Raw genomic sequence first — 20,929 nt, 5'->3', positions numbered from 1 at the left:
TCCTACTAAAGATCTGAACTAGAATGTACATGAAGGGGCTCTTTAGTCAGAAGGGTGGTTATTAGGTGGATGCTGTTAAAAATTGTAGTGATCACTGATGCTTGATGACAGACAAGGAGGTATTTGTAGATTGCAACCACGTGATGCATGGTCTCATGAGGCTATCTAACCCCCAATGGGGAAAGCCTCCATGAGCAGATAACCATAAGACCTCTGAAGCTTCAGTTTGTGAATCTGTATCTTCCAAATCAAAGTGGTAATACACTTGCAATGGTGTCCACACCACCATGTGGGCTGGTGAAGTGTCTTGATTTCCAACCTTTTCTTTCAAGTTTTTCTTGTGTGCAATCATAGAAGTTTACCTTAGGCAATTTTTAAAATTGAAACAAATAAAAAGACTTTGTATCCAGATCTTGATTTTGACCTGACTTCATCTGCTCATACTAACATAGAACTATTATTTGCTGTAAGGATACCTGCAGTCAATCTGGTGCTGATTGAGAAAGACTATAGCATGCTGCATCATGCACTTGCAACGGATAATGCAATCTCTAAGCTATGTGAGTCCACAGGGTGAGTATTCGTACCTTATAACTTGAAGGTCTAATTATCTCTGCAGTAGCATATACAAAAAAGGAGAAGAGTATACAGTGATTACTCATCCATGCACACATCTCCATCCCCAACCCCAGGTGTATCCTCGTGTCTATCCTCATGTATGAAGCTATCATTTACCTCTGTATGGGCTGTAGTGCCATATGCATGCTCACTGTCCAAGTTTTTCCCATCTGGGCTGATGTGGTATTTTTCACCTCTCACTGGCAATGTTGTCAAGCAGTTCATGGTCTTGCTAGAAAAATGGTTCCAAGGACAGCATGGTCTCACTAATGTGCAGTCTTACGCCTTTACTCCCTTTGATCAAGGGATTGTGATGCCTGAATGTAGGGTGCCCAAATATATATGCTTCACCCTAGGTTGATCCCGTTGATCAAGGGATTGCGATCCTGATTTGTAGAGTGCCCAAATATGTATGTTTCACCCTGGGTGGATCCCGTTCTCTCTATAGTGCCCCAGGAATCATCAGTTATTTTTTTGCACTTGAAATGAAGCATCTAACTTGCCTATTATCTTGTGTAACAATTATTTTCCGATCGTTAAATTTCCAAACGTAATTGTGAAGTCGTCCACTGCAGACCCAAGTGAACAATTATGAATGCACACTGGTATGCAAAGATTGATTTTTGTCTCATGGGGGCACACATCCCTGTCTGGCTTACTGTGTGTGTCTATCCTTTTCCTATGCAATGTGGACTTCACCAACTCAGTAGACTCCTCCATGTGTTCTCATACCAAGCTATTTCCACTTGTTTGATACAGTCCCTTGTGTGTTAAATATGCATTGTTGTGAGGTCTTCATATGTGTGAATCATGATGTATTTCAGTGCTGTTTTGTTTTTTATCCTGCCAAACATGTTGCTGCCTCTCTGAACTGGACTGCTAGTGGGCTTTCTTTGGTGGTATAGATAGGGGAGAAAGAAACAAAGAATGGAAAATTTATTGACGTCTTTAGAATGATAATATGGCCTGTGAGACCAAAAATATACACTATACAATCTGTAATAGTAGATGCCTTTTGCAACACAGAAGTGAAAGATTGAACGCCATATAACCAACACACAGAGTAGTGGGGGGGGGGGGGGGGGGGGGGGGGGGGCTCCTATATGTGTAGCGTGGGAGTAGCTGGTGGGAACGGAGGCCTTCTTGTCATCTCCTTACCTTAAATAGCAACTCCATACCATACATCATTCCACAAACACCAAGAATGGCCAAGATTGACGCAGAGTAACACTGCAAGCTATCGATCCGGCTCCTCCTAGGTGGTGTGAGGAACCTGAATCAGGGCCGGGGAGCTGCCATTTGTGACAGACGCTCGTGGCAAATAGATCCTCAAAACAGGCTCCTAAGCTGCGGAGAGGAGCTGAGCATGAGCTCTAGCTCCCCCCTCCCCCCCTCTTTTGCATTTTTCCGCCTGCACCCTCAGCCCCATCTGCGTTTCGCGGCTCGCCTTCCCCCTCCAGCCCCCGCAGACCACCACCACCCCCCCCCCCCGCGTTCTTCATTCTCCCTTGCTCCGCCAGCGCACGCCCTCTGCATCCCCCTCTCCTTCTCCTGCCACCCCCCTCTCCCTCTTCTTTTTTGCCTGCCCCCCCCTCTTCCCTCCCCACCTGTGCTTCTCTTGTCCGCCCGGCCCCCCCCTTTCCCCCTGCGCTCCCCCCCCCCCAAGCCTCTCCTCGGGTTTTCCCTGGTCCCTCCTGTTGTGTTCAAGCGGTCTTTCTCAGTTATTGGGGTTTTGTTTCCTCTCGGCTCTTTTCTGGTCTTTACCCTCAGGAGGACTCCATGGCATCCGCTTTGGCATCCTTGACCGAGGCCGCCATTACTTGCTTATACTTTTCAGAAGCGGATCTTCAGCTTCTCGCTACGACTATTGCATCGTTAGAGGCCTCCACTCTGGTATGCAAGATTGTCGGTAGCCGCCCATCACATGGACAACTCAGAGATCTTTTGCAGGCGAGCCTCATCGGTGGGCTTGCAAAGATCGCAGACATTCATCCTCTAGGACGTGGCTAATATTAAGTTGAGTTCGACCCGCCAGCGGCATCAGATTGAGTTATGCAGCCGAGCCCCGTTGCACTGCGTACGGCACAGGCCTTCTTTGTACAATGGCAGCATGGCTTTGATCACGCGTCCGACCCATTGGCTGGCATGTCGGGCTTCCCAGTGACAGTTTGCTTCCCAAGCCTTGGGAAGGAATACTTTCCTCTTCTCCCGGTGGTCAGTGGAGCCATTGGGAGAGTGATGGAATCCCCCCCCCCCCCCCCCCGCGTGCTACCTTGTCTCTTGCATGGGTGGCTGGGATTCCATCCCTTCGCATCTATATCGCCTTGCCGGAGACAGTGCCTCATTTCATATCTATACCATGCTTTCGGCGCGACCCCATCGTTCAACGAGTGGAGTACTCAGGCCTCCCAGGCCAGTGTATCATTTGTCGGCAGAGATGGGCTTGCCAGAGCTTGCCCTCAGCGCGCGCCAGGCCAAGAGACCGCCTCCGGTGGCTCACCCTAGGTCCCCGTGCAGATTCTCACTTATGGGTAGAGAGAGTGGCAAGATCTCAGGCAGCAGAGCACCAGGGTCCAGCCGTGGACGACCTTGTCGCCGGAGAGTGGCAGACGTTTGGTCCGCGCCCGGGCTGCCAACCGACTACTAGAGCTGAGCGTCGTCTACAAAAGATTGCAAGGGTCTATGAGACTAAAAGTTACAATGAATCCATGAGTAACAGAATCAGGAATAACAAACTGAAAATGAAACAAGAACTAAGCTAAAATTGAGCCATCAGTATCAAAATTGTCAACAAAGAAAGCCCTATGTGCTACACCTAGGCTGAATTGTAAAAGTGCAATACATCCTCATAAAAAAGAGAGAAATTCCACGGGGGCAGTAAGTGTGTGGCACGGTCAAGTGTCGGGGGTGGTCGTTGACAGGGCAATAGGCTCCGTATCTATAACTGTGTAGTGGCTGTCTATGTCCACTGTTTGGGGTGGTGCGCTCCTATATTGTTGAAGGATCTCCCGAAGCTGGAGCTGGCAAGGGGATGGTCCTCTTGGTCGCGGCCGTCTAGATCTCCGGATTTGAGTAGCCTTCCCCAGGGAAACAGCAAGGAACCATAGTTGGCAAGGGGATGGTCCTCTTGGTTGCGGCCATCTAGATCTCCCGATTTGAGTAGCTCTCTCTAGGGAAACACCAGGCGTTTCATGAAACGTGTTTCATAAATGTTTTAGAAACGTTTCAGAAAAGTTTCATAAACGTTTCATAAACGTTTCATACAAAAGGGAGGGGGGGGTCTGTACAGGCCCCAAAATTTATATACAAGTTTATAATATGCCAAAAATATGTCGCCTTCCCTGCAAAACAATATTAAACATGCATCATTTATACATTAAAACATGTTTACAAGCTAAAACTAAAGAATTTGGGTGACCGAGTTACAGTGGGCACCCACCTAAGTCATTGACCAATTGGCATAAATAAACTAACAACATCAAGAATCCAGATCTAGATTCCATCATCAATAATGGCAACTACTCAATAATGGCACTCAAAGTGATCACAAAAAGTCTGAATCCTGAGCGGATACAAAAAAAGTAAACTGAAGTCTGCAATACACAAAGTAAAGCATACTGATAGATGCAATCATGCATGACAAACAGTAAACTAGAGGAGCTTGATAGCCCCAAGGACTAGAGTCCTCAATCTAGAGTCTGGGCACTCAATCCTCAACATCCTCGATGTCCTCATCGGTAGCCTCCTCGGTAGATTCAACATCACTCTCAGAAGAGGACGATGTTGCCTCAGCTACTTAACTCGTCTCAGCTGCTGCACTGGTACTAGCAGCTCCTGATAATGCTGCTGTAGATGCTTGTGTGCCATGAGCAAGTGTCATCAACTTCTCCTCCAACCTGGCATATATGTCGCGCTTCTCCTGAGGAATCTTTGTGACATCTTTCATCTATCTTCTCAATGTCGATTTTATCGACATTGACCTAGCGAGGCTCTATCAGATTGCCTGACTGCTCAATTATGCGGAGATTGCAATGGCAATACACCAACTGCTCCAATTGAGTAGACAACCTGTTCCTCTTCTTTGTATGGAAGAGGGTCCAGTTCCTCTTAGTAAGACCCGAACTGCAATCCAGTGAGAGGACTCGAATGGCGAGGCATTTGTGCCATTAAAATATAGAAACTTTGTAAGTATAATCATCATTGATCAATGTATTATGTAAATAACAGTCTTGTCTTTTAGAGTTATACTCACCAAGTGAGGGCTACTGATCCCATACTTCGACCATGAGACTGGCTGAAGTTGTCTCTCTCGCATGCATGGAGTCTGTCTACCAAATGTGTGGCTGGCATTCCAATACACTAGCCGCTCATTCTCCAAGCGTCTCATGAGCTCCACGTCTCCTCCTATCCGTTTCTGAATGTAATCTTGCCATCCATCTTCCAACTCTTCATTAACATATTGTGCCTCACTCTGCTAGAGAGGGTGCAATATGTGGGCAACCGCGTGGATTGGTCTATGGAACCAATCCCACAGGTCATTCCAAACTCGTCGAATATCCTCAACCGTGAGAATTAGCCATGAATGATCAAAGCTCTTAGCTAAAGCCTATGATACAAGCTACAACAAGAAGGCAACTAGTTGGAAGTCTAAAAGAGAGTACTTAGCTTGTTCAGTACCTCTCATCTGTCAAGAGAGTGCATCGGTTAAGAGCCTCTCCAATCCAGTCCATGAACTCGTACAAGAGTCCAAGAGTGCTGCCCTCCATGTTAGTGATGCAAAGAACACTATAGATTGGTTGAAGAGCGCTAAACAAAGCCTCTGCCTCCTTCCACCAATCTTCTTGCATCACTTTGCGTGCAAAAGCAACTGCCTTTGGGTGCTCATGGTCCTCCCAGCTCATCCACTCTCGGCAGACCTTTGAGTGCATGAGTCCCTGTCGGAGTCTCACTACCCTCTCAACCACAATGAACATATATGCAAACCTGGTTTCTGGGGGGTTCAGAAGCTCAAGGACACTATTGGCATGAAACATTGCCAAGGCCTTGGATCCCTTGGTAACAAACTTCACCAAGCTATGCGCGGTGTGTGAAAGATGTCAGCTATCCACCTAATCTTGGCAAGATCTTCGATGACCAAGTCCAGGCTATGGGATGCACATGGAGTCCATACAATCTGCGGGAACTCATCCTCTAGCATCCGTCCTATAGAGACACAATTGCTACCATTGTCAGTGATGACCTGCACTATGTTTTGTGGGCCTATCTCCATGATAGCCTCGCGGAGGTGTGACCATATAAACTCTCGTCACCACTGTCCCAGGCATAGATGCATCAACGACACACAAAAATATAGTGCCCTTGCAAGAGGACACCAAAACATTGTACACATTCCTCCTGCATATATCTGACCACCCATCATATAACAATGTGCAACCATACTTGCTCCAAGTGGCTTTTAATGGCTCCATCTCCACCTCCACTGCTTGTTGCTCTCTTCTAAGCTCTTTAGTGTGTAAGGTCTCATAGGAGGGTCCCTCCCACTCACATCCAATGCTGTTGATTGCCCTCATGGCCTTTTTCCATCGTGGTGTGCGCACAATGTGAAAAGACAAAGCGCATTGGATGAAAAGCCTAGTGAGTTCCCTAGTTGCATCTTTAATTGCCTGCTTTTGCATGCTTGCTCTCTTTAGTGAGGTTGTAGGTGCTGTGGGCAAAGGGGTTCGTGTTGCTGTGGGAGTGGAACTACCAGCAGCCCCGAATCCTACTTGACTGTGTGCATCTTCCTCTGAATCCAACCGTGTTCTTTTTGATGCATCACCTCTATTGTCACTAGCCTCAATATCCTCAGCAAGGTTGTTTCCGTACGGCATACGACAGCTTATCGTACAGAATACCGTACGGCACGATACCGTACGTACTCGTACGGATTTTTTCAAAAAAAAATTTCTCAAAAAAATTATTATTTTTTGGTAGGTAATGGTATTTTTTTTGCTTATGTATGGCTGTTTGAGCTTCCTCTGTACTATGATGCTTCCCTCCTTTCTAAAATACTCCATATCTAGACTTGGAAATACCTAAGTTTATAAGTATTTTTTTAAAACACTGTTTTTTATCGTAGAAAAAAGTTTATATCGTACCGTATTTTCCCGTACGGTATTGTATCGTACGAACCTTACGGTATCGTACCTAACAACTATGATCCTCAGGCAAAGGTCCACAACCGCGTCCTGCCAGTTGTTGTCTTTTCCATTCTTGTAGCTCGGCTTTGATGTTTGCAGGCACTTGTTTGCATGCACCAATGCCTTTCGTGGTTAAACCTATGAAATGGGCCTTGACACAGATTATGGACTCTCCTGAGCAAAGCTCGCAAAAACTGCATTTCCACTTTTGTGCACTTGAACCACCATATTTTGATACAGGAGTGACATGGGCCCACATGGCATCCTTAGTGCGAGCCTTGAGGCATCTGGACAAAGGCAGGGCTGCATTGGCACCCTGGCATGAAAATCCCTAAATTTCAAAATCTGTGTTTTCTTTTGCAAAAGTGAAGCAGAAAGGCACAAATCAGCACAACCAACTTGAGAGATGGTGGGCACAGAACCTGGGAAGTGCACGCGGAGCTGGTAGGGGCTGATTTGTGCAAGGCAGGAGCTCCCTTCAAATTGTTTCATAGGCGCATGTAGGCGTTTTTTCGAAAAACAGGCTCTTTGGATAAAAAACGCTGATTTTGTAGATTTTCCCAGGAGGCATGAAAGAAACACGTTTCAAACGAATGAAACGTTTCATTTCATACACTTGCAATGAAATGCGTTTCATTGCAACTATGCAGGGAACCATAGGGCCTGTATACATTGCTTGGTCTGTCTCACCAGCTGCTCATCCTCAGATGGCTTGCTCTCCTCGCCTATTAACACTTGAAGAGTATACTGTTATTTCGCTAGGTCCTTGAGTCTTTCAGGGATATACCGTCACACTCTGATGGATCGAACAGTGATATTCCTGGCAAGCTAGGAATTTGTTTCCCGTTCAATCAAGCCATGATCCTAGTCTTTTTCGACAAGGTGACTTTTTGGTGCGTGGTGGAGGTGGATGCAAAGAAGCTCCTGATAGGTAAGTGGGATGTGTATGTGGGCTGCCTCTGTCTCATGTGAAGTAAATGGTCTCTGTGCCGCTTGATCTCTAGTAGGTAAAGCCCCAAGCGTCGCTGATCTGGATAGTCTAGAACGCTTTGCGAGTGGCCCAAACCCCTCCCGGAAAAGACAGTGGAATCTTCCTCTGATCTCATAATACACTGGGCATCTGCATATGTAGTGCTCCTCCGTCTCCACCTCCAGTGTTGCAGATCCTGCCCTCTCTGGGGATATCTGCTGCTCTCCTGTCTCCGCGTTGAGCTGGCTAGATGAAACTCTAATCTAGCCAATAGCAATCCATGACCTGTGACATGTGCCTAAGCATTTAATGGGGCTCCCGAATGAAACCACCTGGCCTGAACCGTAGGCAGTTTTCATTATAGAACTGCAACTTAGTGCCAAGCTGTTGTGGTGCTACCCATGTGATGTGTGTCCCTAGTCTAGATAGATCTGTACGGATGAGCTGATTAATGTCCTGGTGGATGAGCTTTAGGAGAGGATCATCAAGGCTGTAGTAGAAAGGAGGTAACTGGTCCATATGGAACCCCTGTGCCTAAAACCATTGTGTGACCCTGGCATACCAAGTCTGCGTGTGTCCTGCCTCTGCTAGGCAGTGGGATGTATTTCCTCCTTCAGCTTATTGATTTCATCAAGCAAAGTCTATTGCATTTCATTTTGCATTTTCCTTTCACAAATTTTCACGATGGTTGTTTCAATAAGAACTTTGTTTTTTTTTTCTTGAAATGCTTAGCAACAAAAGTTGGTCTTTATTTCTCAAATTAAGTACTTGGCTGCAAAAAACCAAGCCATTTTTCACACATTTGTAGCATTGACACGTGTTATATCTCTTCATATACAAGTCTCTTCTTAAGTTCTTTATTGACACCATCCCATGTTGATAGAGATGGACTAAAAATGTAAGCACAAGGTCCAAAGTTAAACTTCTTCCTATATTTTTTGGTATCCTAAAACAGTAGTGTTTTTGGTAGCGTAAAACAGTATTTTTTTTTGGTAGCATAAAACAGTCGTGTTTTATTGTATTAATCTTTTTTTTCCATCAATTTTAACAGAGGAAAGTACTTTGTAGCCACAAGTTGGAAAGCACTACTGCAACATGTTGAGCTTACCGCTGTACGCTTGCTATCCAGTGTAGTTGTATCATTTGAGCAGGCACCACAACTAGGGTCCACGCTTATTCCTCCTCAGGTTTGGGTGCATGTTTTTTATGAGTTGATTGGCCAGTTGTGGTGTATAATGGTTGTGTTTGCTCTGCATACACTTGTCTGCCTGAGCTGTAAAGAGATTTTTTTTGTCGAATAGAACCACTAGAACCATTACAATCATCACACGGCAAACAGTTTAGGAGGATTCGATAATGCTCAACAATATTGAAAGCATATTGGCCCTAGGGAAATGACCAGTAGCCTCACAGCCTGGTAGATATGGCAGGCATGCTACTGTGAGAACATAGAAGGGGCAAAAATCCCTCTTGTAGAGTATGTCAGTGCCATCTGGACATACCTTCCACTTTCTGCATGGTTGCTGAGATCACCTCCAGAACATAAGCGGTGGAGAAATGAAGGGCAACTTTCTTATGCATGTGGAGACTGGGACCTTTCTTGTTCACAACCCCTCCCCCTGTTTTTCTTCCCTCCATCTCCTAGACTTAAGCCTTGATGTAGGGCTGTCCACCTCCATGCATTAGAATAAAAATGGATTACATATAGAGAAGAGAGACCGGCGATTCTTGATGTTTACAGCTGCCATAAAAATTTGACATCTTGGCTAGAATATGATTAAGCACCTCGTTTAAGCTCTTCTTTTTCTTGTGAGAGAGGAAATGAAAGGTTTTTTAAATCTATTATCCATGACAATTGTTGTGGTTTTTGATAGGGATTTTTTTCTTTTAAACACAAGGTGATCTTTGTGAGACCTGGACAGATGCAGGGGTTTTGGCCCATTCCAGAAGCTTTTTACCCGGATTCCCTGCATCCTGAATTGCTACCTCGTGAAGCACATCCTGTGATATCCTACAAACCTATAGATGCTGATCCGTTCATACCCCCAAATTTCATATATGACAAGTATGAGGTAAAATCACTTCTTAAAATCCCATGATACGTTACAAGCCTATAGATGCTGATCCATTTATACCCTCAAATTCCATATACAACATGTGTGAGGTAGTGTCACTTGTTAGAATATCTGAAGGGTAGTTGGAGATCCCCCATGCTTAAGCCTTTTGCAGAGTGGCTCTTACATTGGTCAATAAAGACCAAGCATGGAGTGCAATAGCCACTTGGGCAACGGGCCAGCCAACATCTTTCTATTATGTATGTATGCATGCATGCATGTATGTATGTATGTGGACATGCATGCATGTGTGTATGTATATATGCATGCATGCATGTATGTATCAAAAAAAAAAAATCTTGATTTCCTGTGCATAAAATCAATGCTTTTGTTTGTAAACTCTTGACACTGACATACATACATACATACAAAGCATATCATAGATGCATGCATATCACGTGCATGCATGTATGTATGCACGTGCATATCACGTGCATGCATGTATCAAAAAGAAGGATCGGCCATACCTGTGCATAAAATCATTGCTTTTGTTCTGAAAGTCTCAACACCAACACCTTTTTTCAATCCTTCAGATTGAAAACATCCCATTTATGAGCCTCTCCAACAAAGTCTCAAAAGGAGCATGCTGGCAAGTTTTCATCCGTAACAGCAAAGGCACACATGATGGGCTTGGTGACCCCTTTGGGTAAGTGTAACCTGTTCAAATTACGGACGCCCAGTTTTGCATTCCCAAATTTTGGCATAATTCTAAAGCAAGCGGTCTTATTTGTGACAGTTATATTCGTTTGAACCATGGTGGCTCACTGTCACTGTTTGTTCTCCCGTATAATTATCCTGTAAGTTGTCCAGTTTCCAATACAAGTGCTGAGTGTGGCTAAATTTTTCTGGGCTTGAAGGACACAGTTGTTCTATACTTATGTCTGCTGTAGTGTGAGGTTGAAGTTTGAAGAGGAGCTCGTTTTGCAATGTGCATTGTCTCAGGTTTTATGGCAGTTATTGAAGCAAGTTGTAAAGGTGCCAGGGTCCACCGTGGCAAAGATACCATTTGGTCCACAATGGCGGCAAGATATGGAGGACTACTGTACAAGTGTCCCTCCTTATTATGGGCCTGCATTGCGTATGGCTCTTAAGAAATGGGGAATACATGCACAAATCGTTCCTGAGAACATGGATGCTGCGTGGTTCACCTTCATAGGAGGCCATCAAAAAAAGATTAAAGCACAAGTAAAAGCTGAGTACGACATAGCCATTTCACACATCATGGTAAGAAACATAAAAAGCTCGTACAAACTCTCTTCAAACACGTCAATGCACTATGCCAGATAATAATGCTAACAGTGAAAGGTGTATCATACACAGACTGAAGATCAATGCATTGCTAGAATGCTGAGCTTGCGGGCGCCCGACAGATTCTTGCCAACATATAACCACATATCTTCTCGAAGTCAGGATATTCCTCCGGGGTTTGTCAGTAGTGTCACTAATCTCACACCTACCACCATCATGCAGATCCCTTTACTGCAAGGTCAGAATCTTGTCTATGCACACTAATACAGCAGAGAAGAGGGATGACAACCTGTTGATGTCCATCTTCCAATGCAGAGCAGTCACCATGTGAGGTGTCTTTTGTTGTTCAGGTCCTTCAGAAATGAATTCCCATTTGCATACATCAGGAGCAGTCAATAGTAGTAGCAGTGGCTCACATGGCAGTAATTCTTCAAAGACGGACTCCATCTTCAAAAATCCTTTTGATGTGGCAAAAGACCAATTGATCAGGTGAGTTTGTTTTCTTTGGGCCCGTGATGGTTAGGCCTAATTGATACTTGTTCAGTTAAGGCCCTTCTTGACTTTGAGGAATTTTCTTGACCAAGACTATTTTGAAAAAATGAGTGAAGCTTTTATGAGCTCTCTCTTGCATGGGTGATGCAGTTTGAGGATTAGAGTGCCTGGGCATGTACTTGATGATGGAGCTTAGATGACACAGGGATGTAATGTTGAGGCAGCATGCTGAGAGACTGGCCCAGCCCCAACAGGACACCTTCCAGCAGAGAGCCATCACAGATTTCTTTGTGATACATGCATCCACATGAGAGTCCACCACTCTACCACTGCCTCTGCTCTGGCTTCAGAGCCCATCACCCATACCCGCACTCCAGTGCCGCACCCCAGAGGAGTTCTTAGGCGAAAGAGCCTGATCCATTCTACAAGCCAGATGCCCCTGACCCAGAGCATTGGACCCTCCCACCACACACAGACAGATCTGGGCACCGACATGACATACTTCCTAACCTGAGGTTGGTACTGGGTAAGGAGAGATCATAGGATAATGTTTCTGCCCTGAGATTGGTACTAGGTGAGGAGAGATTATAGGATTATCATCTGCTATCTGAATGAATATTTTCTATTTTTTTGAATTTTCTTTTTAGTCCTTTCATTGCTCAATATATCCATGGTACCACTATATTTCTTATGGTCTCATAGACCCTTGGGGTCTTTTGTAGACGTGAATATCACAGGACTTCCTCACGCCAGCTCAACTTTACCACTCTGAGTGCCATGTTGGGGCGCCTCGTGCGGTATATCTTAGGATGATATGTGAGCCTTATGCTTTAGCATTTTAGCTTTGTCGTTTTCTTTCATTTTAGTACCCATGATGATGTATTCCGTGGACATGATGTAATCCTTTTGGTCTCATAGGTCATTTTGACGTTAATTGCACTATCCAGGATGAGATATATCATGGAAACATTGTACCACGTAGGTCTCATAGGCCAATTCTTATTGAAGAGGGCAGGGCACAAAAGAGAAGGATATACTACTGCTTTGTGGACTTCCACAAAGCTTTCGATACCGTACCATGTGCTAGGCTTATGCACAGATTGCATGACATTGAGATACCCGAGGATATGCAGTGGGGGATATATGCTTTGTATGAGTCTGTGTGACAGGCAAAGTCTGAGCTCCAGGCGGACTATCCGATATGGTGACCAGCACGATAGGGGTGAAGTAGGGATGCCCGCTATTGCCCACCCTCTTTGGACTGTACATTGATGCGGTCTCTGATTATGTAGACAGATTGGGAGGCCCAGGGGCATGCCTGGCAGGGGTGTTGATACCCATCTTGTTATATGCTGATGATATTGTTCTAATCTCAGACTCTCCGGAGGGATTACAGAGACACTTTGATGCATTACAGGCTTTCTGTGCGGATAGAGATCTGACAGTGAACCTTGGGACAACCAAGGTTATGGTGTTTAACACCACACAGGCATGGGTGACGAGATCAGAGTATTAGTTCACTTTCCAAGGGGAGCCGGTTGAGTACGTCAAGTCATATGTGCAGTTGATCAGGTCATATGTCTATTTGAAGGAGGCAGCAACAGCTAGATTAGCTCGAGGGCATGCAGCCTTGGGGGTACTTGAGAGGCAGTGTGCACACATACAGTTTCAGGAGCCGCGCACCAAATTGTGGCTATTTGATACACTTGTCACACCGACTCTCCTGTATGAAGCTCCAATTTGGGGGCCCAGCATACATCACAGATCTCAGAGAGGGACGGATGAAGGATGGAGGCATATGAAGAGACCACTGATTATGATGATTGCCCGCATGATTCGGGGCAAATCATCGGTACCACATGAGATTGTTCGGGCTGAGTTGGGTGCCGCACCAATAGTGACCGAGGGCCTATTCCAGTCAGTTACCTTTTTACAGCGGCTATGGGAGCTCCCTCAGCAGAGGTACTCCCGATTGGCATTGATGTGATCCGTACAATTGGCAGAGGATGGAGATGCTCATTGCTGGTATGCTCACATGAGATCATGGTTTGACCTACATGGTTTGTGGATAGAGGCACTCCCACCCTTACAGTATAGCTTGGATTGTCCATTTTTGGATCTTACCCGCTTAGAGCAGAACCACATGATTAGGATCAGAGGATCCTGACAGATTTCTTCAGCACTAGCACCAGCACCAGCACCAGCACTAGCAACCCAGCCCACGCACCTCCTGATACCCCTCCATCGGGCCATTAGGACACTAGCCACGCTCCCAGGGAGTCACCATTGATAGAGTAGTCGTCTTATGTTGTGCTCGTCCGCCACGCCCACCAGGATCCCGACCACGCATGGTTAGTTAGTACGAAAGGTACGATACGGTACGGTACGATAAAATACGGTACTAATTGGTACCTTTAAATTTTTTGAGGTACGGTACGATATTAGTACGTTTTTTTTTAAAAAAATACTTCCTAAACTTAAAAATTGTAGACAAGAAGTTACAAAATAGTAGAACCATGAACATAATGTCATCATGCCATTAGAGTACAAAATTGCTACAAAAGGATAGGCCAAAAACTCATGGCATGGGCGACCGCCAACATGCGTACATACATGATACTACATACTACAATACATCATCGATGGGCTAGAAGGAGATAGATGCCCAATGCCTAGAGAGCTATAACATATCAAAAGTCTACATCATCACTAACATCTGCATGATCATCAACATGATCACTACTAGAGTGTCCATCAAGAGAGTTCTCTGAAGAGGACTCTTCGAAGGTGGACGAGACACTCTGGGGATCATTCTCGCTAAGTAGGTTGCCATCATCATCAAACAAGGGCTCTCTAGGCAGTGGGGTATCATCATCAAACAAGGGCTCTCTAGGCAGTGGGGTATCATCATGAGGGGGCAATGGAATATCATCATGAAGGCGGGGATTGGAGCTCGAGGATCCCCGTCTCACATATGTGCGAAGGCCACCCTTTGCCGATACCGAAGGCGGAGGCCTATGAACTCCAACTGCTCGGCCCCGTCCATGCTGACTCCTGGTGCTGCGAGTATCTGCTGCCACAAGCTCACTATAGAGCTCCATGAAGATTGCCTCCTCCTCCTCATCAGGCAATATGATCGCTTGCCTAATATGGCAATGGCAAGTGCACACGCTCCTGACAAACAGCTCCCTATAGGCTGCAAAGGGCGATGAATGGCTCTCTAGAAGACTGAAATTGCTCCACGCAACAACACCACCACCACCACCACCACCACCCAAAAAAAAAAACGTACGAATCCATACGGTACCGTACCGTACGGCAGGTACGTACGGTTTCAGTCGTACGACGTACGGAACTAACCCTGCGACCACGTCATCCTCACAATCGCCAGATCAGAGCCATTATTGCTCGGAATCAGAGGCGCCTACCTCACTTCTACAACCTCTCCATTCTAGATAGCCCCATGGCGGAGATATTTGATCCGATGAGAGAACAATACTTCAACTAATCAGCATACATGGATCTACTTGATATACAGTTTCTAGTATTTTCTACTGAGTATCATCTAGGAGTCTTAGTTATAGTTCTTATAGCTGTAAGATAGTCAGTTTATTGTACTTTTCAGTTTCATTCGGTTGTTCTCTTTGATGAGACACCAACTTCAAATGTACTCTCAGTTTTGGTCTCATAGGCCATCATGGCCTCTTAGAGACGTTAATATATCATTTCATTTCTCAAGCCCCCAAGGAGGTAGCAACACAATCTTCCCCAAGGAAGACCTTCCAGGAACAAGAGGAGAAGAAGGCAAACGAGGCAACCACATGGGCCGAGGTGATTAAGAAGACACAGAAACAAGTGGAAGAAGCGGGCAGTTGGATTGAGGTTGCCAAGAAGCAACGGAACCCACCATTATCCCCAAACATCATCAATGACACACTCGAAGAGGAGAAAAGAAGGAAGATTAGGGCGTTGAGTGTGAGAGTGGTGGGATGGAAGGAAGGAACCTCGCCGAAAGAGGACGCCATAGCACTATGCAGAAAGCTGGAAATCGCTGATACCCCCTTCTTCGAGGCATGGAGGGTGGGCAAAGACACCACCAAGGAACGCGCACTCATCCTCAAGTTTGCGGGGTTGGAGGCGAGGCAAGCATTCCTTACCAAAAGGCGGCCACTAAAACGAGAAAAGACTTACCTCCAAGATGATCTCACACTAGCACAGGTGGCACACAGGAGGGAGTGCGTACCACGCATCTTGGATGCACGGAAGGCAGGGAAATGGGTAGTGTACAGAGATGGGAGGGTGATAATCATCGAGCGACGTGCCCAATGACGGTGCGAGACCTATGAGACCAAGCTAGAGATTGCAGTTTGGAACTGCAATGGCGCCTTGAGGACAGATGCAGGTTTGTTCAAGGAGACTTTAGAGGGAGAGACTTGGTCTTATACACAGAGACTTATCAGTGCCAGGGGAATCAGCTTCTAGAGGTGAGAGGATACAGATGGGAGTCTGTTCACCGCCCACACCCACGCACAGTAAGGGGTACCTGGGGGTCGGGAGGGGTGGCTTTACTATACAGGGACGAGCTTCAACATGTGATACAGGTGGTCGGACGGGATGAGGCCGCATGGTTTTTGTGGGTGAGGATCCAGACAGAGAGGGCCCGACACATCTACCTTGCAGTGTGCTACTTTGCACCCTCCAATTCTAAATATGCCACCCATGGAGAGTCCCCATACTTGCCCCTTTATGGTGACATTATGAAGTTTTCTAGTCTAGGGAACATCCTCCTGGCACTGGACACTTCAATGCCCGCATCGCAGGTGCATAGGTACCCTTCTTTGAGACAGATGATCCCATGTACGAGGAGATTGACATGGTGGGTACGAATCTGGAGCGGACATCACAGGATACAGCAGCCCGCACAGAATATGGAGAGTATCTCTTAGCCCTCGGCCGGGCTCATAGGCTAGCCATTTATAATGGCCTGGCTAGATTGCCTAGATCCAACTCCTTCACTTCCTACCCCTTTGGACATGGAGCTAGTACAGTGGACTATCTAATGGGATCCCTCTCTCTGATCCCACTCATTCCAGAGTTTACCATCTCTCCTCGCCCCATCGGTGTTGCGGTCGACCATGCATACTCGGCCTTCTCCCTCACATGCTGATACACCATGCAACCACCTGCTTTGCCCCATCACCGTCCGAGATACCACTTCACCAGAGAGACCTCTTCCATCTATTCTGATCACGTCTACCGCATCCTCTCCGACCTCGACCCCCACATCCCACTTGATGAGCTTACTACACACCTCTCAGCCACCCTCCATATGTCCGCTGTAGCCGCCTTCCCACACTCAGCCACCCCTACATCACCAGGAGGGACTGTCCCACAAAATAGCTAGTACGACGAGGAATGTCTTGATACTCGAGCCCGTCTACATCGGGAGATGGCACTAGGATCCACCACTCACCAGCAGGCGCGAGTGATCTTTCGACGTCTCACACGGAGAAAGAAGAGAGCCTACCTAGCCAAGCTTGAGCAGGAGCTATACCAGCTATTTCTTGGAAGGGACTGTAAGGAGGCATGGAGGATCTTCCAGGATCATCGCCTCCTAACTGCGATTACTTCACCCAACACCTATGCCACCTCTCTCTACCATGTCCCCGAGCAGCCACCTCTACCCGAACGTCGTCCCCCACACTCTTCCTTCTTTCACCTCAGCAGTGAGAGAAGCTATTGACAGGATGCAGACTGGGAGAGCACAGGATCATAATGGACTCCTCACCGAGCATTCCTCCCATGCTAAGCCCCTTTACTGGTTCACATATTTAACAGGGCTTTATGTGAGGGCTTCCCCGTTAGCTGGTCATCGAATACTATTGTACCTATCTTGAAAGCAAGTGACCCCATGGACCCCAACAACTATAGGACTATCATGATTGGTCACACCTTGGCCAAGATTTATGGTTCGATTTTGGAGCATGAGCTTAGTAGATGGTCCAAGGAGCAGAGACTCAGAGCACCAGGGCAGGCAGGCTTCCGGAGAGGGCACTCCACACTAGATTATATCTTTACACTACGGGGGATCATTGAGGAGGGGAGAGCTCACGGGCAATGGATATATTGCTGCTTTGTGGATTTCCGCAAAGCTTTTGATACTGTCCCACGGGCCAGACTGATGAGGAGACTGCAGGATGTGGGAGTGCCAGCAGAGATGTTGTGGGGGATCATTACACTCTATGAGTCAGTCTCACAGGCAAAGTACAGGCTCCAAGAGGTGACTCAGAGATTATACATAGCACAATCGGGGTGAAGCACGGCTGCCCCTTGTCTCCTACTCTACTTGGTCTATACATTGACGAGATCTCGGATTACATAGACAGACAGGGAGGACCGGGAGCACATTTGACAGGAGTCCTGATACCGATCCTCTTGTATGTAGATATTGTTCTTATATCTGATTCACCAGAGGGGCTGCAGAGGCATTTGGATGCATTACGGGCCTTTAGCGAGGACGGGGACCTTATTGTGAACCTTGGAAAGACCAAGGTCATGATCTTTAACACCTCCTCACAGTGGATAAGTAGATCTGTAGTACAGTTTACATACAGTGGGGAGCCTTTGGAGTATGCTACCTCATATGTATACCTTGGGATCACTTTTGCTAGACCTCAGTTCTTGATGCGTAAGGCGGCCGACGCTAGATTGACGAGGGGATATGCAGCCCTTGGCTCGCTAGAGAGGCAATGCTCACAGATACAGTTTCAGGAGCCGAGGACGAAGCTTTGGCTATTTGATACTCTAGTTACACCTGCACTACTATATGGTGCTCCTATCTGGGGTCCTAGCTTATACCACATGAGGAGATAGAGGAGAGAGCTGGTCGAGACGGATACAGAGGAGGTATATGATGGGTGGAAGCCGATGGAGAGGCCCCTAGTGGCGATGATCTCACGCATGATTAGGAGTAAACCATGAGTGCCACATGAGATTGTGTGGGCAGAGATGGGGGCTGCACCGATAGTGACAGAGGCTCTATTCCAGACAGTGACGTACTGGCATAAGCTATGGGAGCTTCCACTTGATAGATACCCCAGGCTAGCCTTGGAGTCCTCGAGATAGTTGACACTTGAGGGAGATACAGAGTGCTGGTATGCACAGGTAGGCACTTGGTTTGGCATGCACGGTATGCAGATGGAGGCACTCCCCCCCTTCCAGCGGAACAGGGTTATCAGGAAGGACATTGTCAGAGTGGATACTCAGAGGACATGGAGTTCACCTAGTCGTCCAGTGGGGACGAAGATGGCCTTCTACAGAGATCACCTCCTATGCCTGACAGAGGATGGGTTCATCATCCGTCCACGCTACATGGACATACACCTATCCTTTGGGGTGAGATGTGCGAACGGCCAAATCCACACCTCGTCCGACCAGCTGAGAGTGGAGACTGCCAGATATGGGCCTAGGGCGGCCACACCAGAGGACAGGATATGCCAACTCTATCACACAGAGCTTGAGACAGAGGACCATTACATAGGCCGATGCCCTGTATTTTATGAGATTCGGGGGAGGTTCCACTGCCTCTTCCGAGCTGGATTTGGACCACTTTCCAGGATCATGGACTTTTTCTTCTAGAGCTCCGTAGACACAGGGAGTCCTTAGTGAGATCCAGATCAACTGTACTTACTGGAGGACCAGCACAGATTGTTCTCACCGACTTCTTCCATACCAGCACTCCGAGGGCCGATCCACCCATCATACCCAAACCACAGGCTAGTGTAGGAGCTCGGTCGAGAGATGTGACACTCGACAGAGCCACTGAGTTATGCAGAGCTCGACGCCCCAGACCCCATGGCCCTCGCCCACGGCCACGCCACCACAGGAAGATCTGGGCCATCATCTCCCATCATCGCAGGACCTTCTCGGGCCAGCTCAGTTTTACCACGTTGAGCACCATGTCACAGCGGCCCATGCTAGAGCTCCTAAATGATTACCACTCCAGCCATATACTGTTGTACTCATTGTCACTCTTGTACTCCCCCATATTCATTTATTCATGTATCCATGTACTCATGTACCCCATTTTGACTAGTAGCATTAGCTTCCCACTCTCCCTAGTTGTTGCTTCCGGATGCTCCCTACTACTGATGTATTGTAGGGCTAGATACTTACCTTCAGTTCTTTCTTTTCTTTCCCACATTTCACGTGATTGTAACTTTGGTCTCATAAGTCACTTTGGCCTTTTGAAGACGTTAATATAACATTTCATTTCATTTCATTTCTGCTCATGTACCTAGATCAGATTTTAAAGTTCTAGATTTTTTCTTATCTTTCTTTATTACTATTTTGTACCCAAGATGATGTACCTCATGGATATGATGTAACCTTTTGGTCTCATAGGTCATTTAAGCATTTTGCAGACGTTAATACAACTTTCTTTCTTTCTCTCTCTCTCTCTCTCTCTCTCTCTCTCTCTCTCTCTCTCTCTACGGATTGAGACGGGGCGATATGTGCATCAGATCTTGGATGACCGAATTTGTGAGCTATGCTACCAGGAGGTAGAGACAAAGGAACACTACATTTGCCGATGTACAGTCTATTATGAGATCCGAGGGAGATATCACTACCTCTTCCGAGAGGGTTTTGGGCCGTTACGCAGGGTCATGGAGTTTGAGGATCATAGATGCCTGGGATTGTTTCTACTTGAGCTCAGGAGACACAGAGAGACCCTCTTGGCAGACAAGAGGCCGAGCCATGATGTACCTAGACAGAGGACCCTGACAGATTTCTTGGGCAGCACCAGCACCAGCACCAGCACCAGCAACCCAGCCCACACACCTCCTGATACCTGCTCCATTGGGCCATCAGGGCACCGACCACGCTCCTAGGGAGTCACCACTGATATAGTAGTTATCTTATGTCGTGCTCGTCGGCCACACCCACTAGGATCCTGACCAAGGCATCCTCACCATCGCTAGATCAGAGCCATTATTGCTCGGCATCGGAGGCGCCTACCTCGCATCTACGACCTCTCCATTCTAGACAGCCCCATGGCGGAGATACTTGATCTAAGGAGAGGGCAACACTTCATCTGATCAGCATACATGGATCTACCTGATATACATTTTTTCAGTATTTTCCACTATTTTCTACTCAGTATCATCTCGGAGTCTTACAGTTCTGTTCTTATAACTGTAGGACAGTTTATTGTACTTTTTAGTCTCATTTAGTTGTTCTCTTTGATGAGACACCAACTTCAAATGTACTCTCAGTTTTGGTCTCATAGGCCATTATGGCCTGTTAGA

At 46.7% G+C, this 20,929-nt stretch overlaps 1 protein-coding gene across 5 annotated transcripts in view; it reads left to right on the top strand.

Annotated features, from left to right (window-relative positions):
• LOC147629811 (uncharacterized) overlaps positions 1 to 20,929 on the top strand; it is a 162,894-nt gene that overhangs the window by 94,417 nt on the left and 47,548 nt on the right. For 4 of the 5 annotated variants that reach the window (XM_086811335.1, XM_086811340.1, XM_086811339.1 and 1 more), the window contains 8 exons: positions 472 to 573; positions 8,819 to 8,954; positions 9,642 to 9,839; positions 10,415 to 10,527; positions 10,618 to 10,678; positions 10,824 to 11,105; positions 11,202 to 11,367; positions 11,480 to 11,618. In XM_086811335.1, the coding sequence (XP_086667461.1) occupies positions 472 to 573; positions 8,819 to 8,954; positions 9,642 to 9,839; positions 10,415 to 10,527; positions 10,618 to 10,678; positions 10,824 to 11,105; positions 11,202 to 11,367; positions 11,480 to 11,618 (1,197 nt within the window). The remainder of the gene's footprint in view (positions 1 to 471; positions 574 to 8,818; positions 8,955 to 9,641; positions 9,840 to 10,414; positions 10,528 to 10,617; positions 10,679 to 10,823; positions 11,106 to 11,201; positions 11,368 to 11,479; positions 11,619 to 20,929) is intronic. The other variant, XM_086811338.1, reaches the window with a different exon arrangement.

The sequence above is a fragment of the Cibotium barometz genome, chromosome 17 (assembly GCF_041138505.1).
Source record: "Cibotium barometz isolate CiBa-2024 chromosome 17, ASM4113850v1, whole genome shotgun sequence".
NCBI lineage: Eukaryota > Viridiplantae > Streptophyta > Polypodiopsida > Cyatheales > Cibotiaceae > Cibotium > Cibotium barometz.
The sequence above is the reverse complement of the archived record's forward strand: the minus strand, read 5'-3'. Positions and strand labels throughout refer to the sequence as shown.